The sequence below is a fragment of the Pecten maximus genome, chromosome 4, assembly GCF_902652985.1.
Source record: "Pecten maximus chromosome 4, xPecMax1.1, whole genome shotgun sequence".
NCBI classification, from domain to species: domain Eukaryota; kingdom Metazoa; phylum Mollusca; class Bivalvia; order Pectinida; family Pectinidae; genus Pecten; species Pecten maximus.
Window position 1 is genome coordinate 36,132,748 of NC_047018.1, and position 8,624 is coordinate 36,141,371.

An 8,624-nucleotide genomic window follows, 5' to 3' on the forward strand; every position below is an offset into this window, starting at 1 on the left:
CAAGGTGATGCATGATCTGTGTATAATGCCATATGGGTTGGTGGGGTGGGCGTGAGTAAAACACATGAAGACAGTTTACTGTCTCGGATTACTATTTTATCCATTTTAGGTTCAACTAAGAAAAACGTGATTTCAATTCAAATTGTGTTAAAGATTTAACTGAACACAAATTGTTAACACCTATTCCAATTCCATTCTAACAGTTGTCACTGAGAAATATGTATTAGCATATTCACTATCTGCCATGTCATAATAAGCTGAGGTACCTCTGACCAGATGTTCCTGTTTGGAATACTTCGTGTAGGAGTGAAAATAGAATATGTAGACTTTGACAGACATTAAATGACATTATTTGTAAATATATCAAAAACATTGAAGTGTTAATAAAATTCATGAAATGTTTTCTGCATTGGAACAAACAACAGAGATATTTCTAATTTGTCAATCTGTCACAGATGTTTATATCAATTCTGATTTAAATGTGTTAAAAACAATTCTGATTACATATTTCCCAATTAGATAAGAATTTAAGCTATTAAGGTTAATAAGCAGAGTAGATACTAAAGGTCATTCATATGTAACCTTCAGTCTATTTATTTATACTTATACATGTATATAAATTTTATACATGTTGTATATCTGTACCAAGTCTGGTATACACTCGCCCTACACTTTAATCGAAGTCTGCACCATCGTTTTGAAGATATTAATTGGCTTAACATTGAAAATGGGAATATGGACAATTGTAGATACAGCAGCTGGACAAGATTCCAGGTATACAGTGAGTCCTCAAATAGTTTGGATTAGAAGTTGATGTTACTTTACAGATACTGAGTCAAATCAAAAGACCGGGGGGGGTCATATTCCACCAGTCATATTCCACTAGTGGAATATAACATATATTTATCCGACAGTTAGGACATTTATACAATGGCTTGAAAGTGGAATAACACAGGGTATTGTGGTAGAAATGGTATTTCACTGTTTGGATAAAATGTAGTTCTGCTGGTTTCTGAATCGGCTGGTTCATCGCTTTATAAGATAAACTTTAATCAATTAAAGCGTGATAATCTCCACATATTCAAAACTTGATTAATTTCATTTCTTTTTTTTTAATTTCTGGTAAAACTACTGTCTGGCCTTCAATCTCATTACTTCAGAGGAGACTCAGTAAAACTGATTTATTATTTATAGATTCAATTTTGAAATTAGTCCTCTAGAAAGTGCTTGCAGCTTGAAAACAAAACAAAAACAATTTAAGGAAGGAAGGTGTTGAAAGAAGGTTGAAAATTTCATTTTCTTAGGCTTGGAGTTATGAACATGTATCAAAATCAACTCCGAGGAAGTTCCAAATATGTTGGAAGAATAAGCCCTGATATTTGATTTACAACGAATCTAATACCATAATTCTTTTTCAGAGTGATGAGTTCCACAAATGGAGGGAACGGTGAGCTATGGAACAAACAAGGGGAGGCAACTCCAGAAAGTCTGCAGCTCTTACCAGAAGCTGTAACAGTGTTGAATGGAAGGAATGAATCCCTACCAAGTGAAGGCATTGACTCCAAGCGTGTGTCCTACGACATAAACTTCCCAGGTAATTAACCTTTTATTGTTTATCAGTGGTACAATACAAGAGGCGAATTTAGTGAAGCTGTTCATATTCCATATAGTACAATTTAAACGAAATCAAAGTAAAACATATTTGTAATTAAATAAGTTGACTCCATTGTCCTTGGTCCCTAAGGATTTGGATCGCTTTTTGTAACAGTGATTCATTTAATATTGCAAAAAATAAAATCTTATTGTCCTTGATATTGCCTTCCTGGCGTAACAATATTCTATTTCACAGTTAAATTGATGATTGAATTTATCCAGAGATTAAATCAAGATTCAAGTATCCTACATACCTTTACTCGCTTATTAAAACCATGAAGCCTTTCCACTTGGTTCAGGAATGGCCAATCTAAGTAGCTTTACCATCTTTATCCCACAATAAGCCCATGCCAAGTAATAAACTCTCCCTTATAAATTGGATTTCCGTAAATTTTGGGGAGATTGATATTTTTAGAACTTTGAGCTTAATTAATATTGGGATCAATTTTGAGCTCAACTACAGCGGGAGAGATGGTGTTGTGTCAAATTTGAGCTCAACTACAGGGAAATATATGGTATTGTGTCAAATTTGAGCTCAACTACAGGGAGATGGTGTTGTGTCAAATTTGAGCTCAACTACAGGGAGATATGGTGTTGTGTCAATTTTGAGCTCAACTACAGGGAGATGGTGTTGTGTCAAATTTGAGCTCAACTACAGGGAGATGGTGTTGTCATTTTTGAGCTCAACTACAGGGGAATATATGGTGTTGTGTCAATTTTGAGCTCAACTACAGAGAAATATATGGTGTTGAATCAGAGTTAATCAGATTCACATTAGATGAGGTATACTAAGAAATCTCCTTAATTTTTATCTACTTATTCTTTACTGGGTTAGTTGAATTTTTCTATCATAAAAAATTAGCAATTGATTATTTATTCTCCATAAAATATAAATTTTGACACAGTTCATTTACCAGTATTTATGTTCTTAACCAACTTTTTTAAAAGTCTTTGAAAGGGTCAGCCTCCCCGTGTTATTGATGAAGTAATTGCTGGTCTAAATGAAGCCCTGTCATATTTAAATACGTATGTATAAAGACGCAACCAAACCCACACACGACAATGACATATTGTACCACATTTATAGTGTAACGTTTTGATCATCGTCATTACTGCCAATTATAGGAACATTAAACTAAGGTCCCCTTTACCAGTCAGCAGCTATGCCAATAAAAATAGTTTGATGAAGCCAGTTATACCCTGCAATTAACCAATTTCTTTCATTTTCAAAGACTCTAATGAATCAGGGGCGTGGATTTTGTACAGGAATCAAGGACCTGGACACTATAAATATTATAATCTGTACATTGATTATCAGTTTATAGATTTTCATGACTTATTTTGGACATACCATCTATTTGGGGAATAAATGGTTTAATAATTGTGAATGTAAAAATGTCATTCATGACCAGATATAATATTGTTCTGGTATTTGGATGGTGCTGGTAAAACCATGAAGCTGACAAATCGTTAAAGGGATTCTGGTGTTAGCATTCTCTTGATAAAGTACATATTTTAATGTTTTTTTTGGTTTTTTTCTTTTTCCTAACTGAAAGCATTTCACTGAATTATGGTTATGCTAGTGGCAGTTTCTGTGCATTGTTTGCTATGGCAAGTATTGTCAGTGCAACAATTTGTCATTGTGCTAATCTGCATTAATTTGGTCATGCGTAGAATTTGAATGTGCTAGAATAAGACCGTTTACTGTACCTGATGTAATTAAACCAAGGAAAAGAAGGTTTTCTTTTGTGCTCTATTGCTTTTAAGTAACGAGTAATATTATACAGAACCAATCTTAAAGTATTTTAGGTCGGAAAATGATAAAGTAATGAAGATATATTGGATTGGGCTTGTTACTTATAATCATGAAGACCTTAGAAAATTTAGAGAGACTTTGATATGGAAAAAATTCTGTTATTTAAGAATGGTTGTCTTTTGTGTTTGATGTATATTTTATCACATTTTGAAAATAAATATGCTTTTGTTGAAGAGATATACCAGTATAAAGAATTATATTTTAATGTATTTTGGACGTTATACACATGTTGTCCTTACCGTTGTTTAGTCCTCAATGAGCAAAGAGGGGTTAAAAAAATCTGCTAAAATTCTCTCTGACTCTAACATATACAAAATGTGTATCCCAGTATTGTTTCCAATACTTCCACACTAGACTAATTAAGTATTGGGTGTCAATTAACACATAACCCAGCAGTATCACATCAGATACAAGTTGTACAAAATAGCTCTTCTGGGAAATGCTGGTCATATGACCATTTCACTCGTAAGAGAGCAATTCTCCCTCATCAGTAATAGTCAATCTAGTGGTCAGCTTGACCTTCCATACACCTAACTTACGATATTGATTTGGTGCCTGTTAGGACACGTCTGACTGTCTCGGGCCATTAAAATCGGATCTTGCCCATATACTAAACAATAAGTAAGCATTGTCTACTCATCTCTGTACTTGCTAAATTGTGATTATTTCATTGTATTGATTTTGATAGTTGGTGATATTTCCAGCCCAAACCTTACTAATTCCAGATGTATCCATACATCTAGCCATACCCAATAGTCTTTTACTAAACTCTGTTGTACCGTAAATCTTACCAAAAATACGCTGGACTTGTTGTAACTGAACATGTTGTTCTTTAGTTAAGAAATGTTGTAAATCTAGATATTTTGGATGTGAGTGGTGAAACCAAATTTTGGTTTAATCTTATTCAACACTGTCTTTTACAGTGTTAGAAGTGTCTGCAGTATATGTACATTATCATTGTATGATTTATGATCGAAATATGTGTAAAATAGGAATGGATCCTTTGACTTCAACAAAAGTAGCAATGGTTAACCTCCATCTTTATTTGAAATGTCAGGCTCCAGTTTCACCAATAAGCCTTAATTAACGTAAGGAAATTCCTGAAATGAAAATTTATAATAGGAAAGCATTATAGAATTTAAGGAAACTTCTTAAGTAAGATTTTGTACTTCAATCCAAAAATGTCCAATGAAAAATTGTAAGTTATGGATTTTCCTTTTAGTTAAGGTCAGATTTATAAATAATTTATTATGGGTGTGTGTGTACACTATCAACAAGGCATTAACAGGGATACCATTGAATATGGTCACAGATGACACATATATAGCCACCTGGTAGCATCAACTAACTGGAGGTAATCCCCAACTACGATGAAAGTTTCCGGAGATTGATGCTGAAGAATTTTACACAGGAGCCCCAGACTTGGATCAGATGAATCATGTATGATAATTGCAAAAAAAAGAGGTGGATCAATGTCCATGGAAACATAGGAATATGGTAGTCAATGTAATGTAGATCTTCAGGTACTAATCAGGACAATGTAAGAGGATACAGGGACACCCGTTTCTCTCGCAGGCCACCAACTGTCCACAACACACCATGCAGTGATACTTTATTATCGACAATATCATTAACAAAATACAAAAAAAAAAAAAAAAAAAATGATATTCTTAGTAGTAGCATTCCAAATACATTCACTTACTCAATATGCATTGAAACAAAGAATTGATAACATGCTCCATACCTTCATCGATTAATGAAATTTTAATAGCCTGTCCTTGCCTGAATTGATGATTGTACACCACCACCTTGCAAACTACCACCACCACCTAGACCACTACCACCGCCACCTGGTGTACAAACACCACCACCTAGTGGACCACCACCACCTAGTGGACCACCACCACCTAGCGGCATTACCACCGGACTACCATCACCACCTAGAGGACTACCACCACCACCTAGTGGACTACCACCACCACCACCTAGAGGACTACCATCACCACCTAGTGGACTACCACCACCACCTAGTGGACTACCAACACCACCTAGTGGACTACACCACCACTTAGTGGACTACCACCACCACCTAGTAGACTACAACACCACCACCACCACCACCTGGTGGACTACCAACACCACCTAGTGGACTACCACCACCACCTAGTGGACTACCAACACCACCTAGTGGAATACCACCACCACCACCACCACCTGGTGGACTACCAACACCACCTAGTGGAATACCACCACCACCTAGTGGACTACCACCACCACCTAGTAGACTACAACACCACCACCACCACCACCTGGTGGACTACCAACACCACCTAGTGGACTACCACCACCACCTAGTGGACAACCACCACCACCACCTGGTGGACTACCAACACCACCTAGTGGACTACCACCACCACCTAGTGGACAACCACCACCACCTAGTAGACTACACCACCACCACCACCACCACCACCTAGTGGACAACCACCACCACCACCTAGTAGACTACACCACCACCACCACCACCTAGTGGACTACCAACACCACCTAGTGGACAACCACCACCACCTAGTGGAATACCACCACCACCTAGTAGACTGCACCACCACCTAGAGGACAACCACCACCACCACCACCTAGAGGACTACCACCACCACCTAGTGGACTACCACCACAACCTAGTGGACTACCACCACCACCTAGTGGAATACCACCACCACCACCACCACCTGGTGGACTACCAACACTACCTAGTGGACTACCACCACAACCTAGTGGACTACCACCACCACCTAGAGGACTACCACCACCACCACCTAGAGGACTACCATCACCACCTAGTGGACTACCACCACCACCTAGTGGACTACCAACACCACCTAGTGGACTACCACCACCACCTAGTGGACTACCAACACCACCTAGTGGACTACCACCACCACCTAGTGGACTACCACCACAACCTAGAGGACTACCATCACCACCTAGTGGACTACCACCACCACCTAGTGGACTACCAACACCACCTAGAGGACTACCACCACCACCTAGTGGACTACCACCACCACCTAGAGGACTACCACCACCACCTAGTGGACTACTACCACCACCACCTAGAGGACTACCACCACCACCACCTAGAGGACTACCACCACCACCACCTAGAGGACTACCACCACCACCTAGAGGACTACCACCACCACCACCTAGAGGACTACTACCACCACCACCACCACCTAGTGGACTACCAACACCACCTAGTGGACTACCACCACCACCTAGTGGACTACCAACACCACCTAGTGGACTACCAACACCACCTAGAGGACTACCACCACCACCTAGTGGACTACCACCACCACCTAGAGGACTACCACCACCACCACCACCACCACCACCTAGAGGACTACCACCACCACCACCTAGAGGACTACCACCACCACCTAGAGGACTACCACCACCACCACCTAGAGGACTACTACCACCACCACCTAGTGGACTACCGATGGGAGAAACATTATTTCTTATAAAACAAGGGGCACCACCTAACAGTCTAAGGGGATCTGACACTAAATTGTTGTTGATCTTGTGTTACCAATTAACAGAAAAGTCACAGATGCCACAAATGTCAACTCACCTTCGGGTATTTGTGCACTAAGAGGCTATGCTATGATATAATTACATTGTAAATCCCATGTAGAAGTTAAAATATTGAGTTAATGAGGAATCCTGTTTTGATAAGGTCAAATTTAAGGAAACTATGTAACTGAAAAGTTAAATTAATCTGAGGTGTTTAATTAAATTTACATAATGTTAAGAAGACAGCGATAAACAGGTAGCTTATGGAATATGATCTGAGTGGATCAAAAGACATAATAAACAAAATGTTTTAAGGATTTATAAAAACACAACAAACAAGCAAAGTTAAGTTAGAGAGTGTATTGTTGATATTCGTAAAAAACATACATAATGAAAATTCAAATACTGAACAAGTAATACTGAGAATATCAAACCTGCTGAAAAGCAGTATAAACATATCACTACACACAATTAAACTATAACATATTAACATTTTAACATAATTCACAAATAAAATAAAATAAAATATTTTTGCCTTCAGGGCTGTCTTAGCTGCTGCATGAAATTTAACCAGCAATGAAATTCTATGAGTAAACCTTACCAGCGAAAATAAGCGAAAGATCTGACAAGGGAAATCATAGGGCTGGTGAATGAAATATGATAAGTTGACAGGTCAACAGGTGCATATATAAGGGGAACCGAGCAAAATCCTGTGTGACAGATGCATACAATACAAGTTGAGTACATAGCCAGGCGAGTCCTGAATTCTAATGAAGAACCAGGCGAGATATGGTCCTGCACTAAGTACGTTGTAAATGTATGGTACGTTATAACTGGAACATACCATACGCGTTGAATACATAGCCAGGCGAGTCCTGAATTCTACTGGAGAACCAGGCGAGGTATGGTCCTGCACTAAGTATGTTGTAATTGTATGGTATAGATTTAATATACGGAGAGTGTAATAATGACAACCCAATGACTTGGGGCTAAAAGGTCCAAAATGAACATGCACAGCATGAGAAAGCCCCAAAGGAATATATAAACTATTAGTTTAAACATATTTTATTGTATCAAATATATACAATAGGATTGGGCACAAGTTTTCCAACTTATATCAAGCCCTTTCCATACAATATTATATAACACATACAAAATATACAAGATGACATTAACAATAAAATAATTATTTAGTGTGGAAGTGTGGATAGGGGAGGGGTAAGGATGGGGTGTAAGAAGGTGCAAGTATGAGAAAAGAATGTGACAATCTCCTTCATTTTGATTCTTTTATGAAATAATTTAGACATTTCCACTAGTAATTGAAACATCTTTTTTAAGACTGCGTGAATGATTTTTCTCGACCCAGATGGCACAAGTACACAATCCACTACTCGTAACTTTCGGCTTATCAATGTTCATCATATCCCCTGCCACGGTTTTCTTTCGCTTTGGTCTTTCCTTTCCTTCTGATATTTCCGTTTCCCAAGTGCCATATGAGTCGAGAAAGATAAAAGACGCAGACTTTGATAGAGTTAAAGGAGTTTAAACAATTTACATATATATATATGATTTTTTT

At 38.1% G+C, this 8,624-nt stretch overlaps 1 protein-coding gene across 1 annotated transcript; it reads left to right on the forward strand.

Moving 5' to 3' along the window:
• The first annotated feature begins 727 nt into the window (after positions 1-727).
• Positions 728-7,127, forward strand: LOC117326520 (formin-2-like). Its single transcript, XM_033883276.1, has 6 exons — positions 728-774; positions 1,419-1,594; positions 1,876-1,894; positions 5,303-5,561; positions 6,066-6,519; positions 7,075-7,127. Exons 1-6 carry the CDS (start codon positions 728-730, stop codon positions 7,125-7,127), a joined length of 1,008 nt encoding a protein of 335 aa, XP_033739167.1.
• The last annotated feature ends 1,497 nt before the right edge of the window (positions 7,128-8,624 follow it).

What these genes read in the sequence shown, in the direction of transcription:
- LOC117326520 (XM_033883276.1), top strand. Translation starts at nt 728, where the DNA reads ATGGGAATATGGACAATTGTAGATACAGCAGCTGGACAAGATTCCAG. An exon ending in GCAGCTGGACAAGATTCCAG is followed by an intron (nt 775 to 1,418) that starts GTATACAGTGAG and finishes ATTCTTTTTCAG; the next exon opens with AGTGATGAGTTCCACAAATG. An exon ending in AGGACTACCACCACCACCTA is followed by an intron (nt 6,520 to 7,074) that starts GTGGACTACCAC and finishes ACCAATTAACAG; the next exon opens with AAAAGTCACAGATGCCACAA.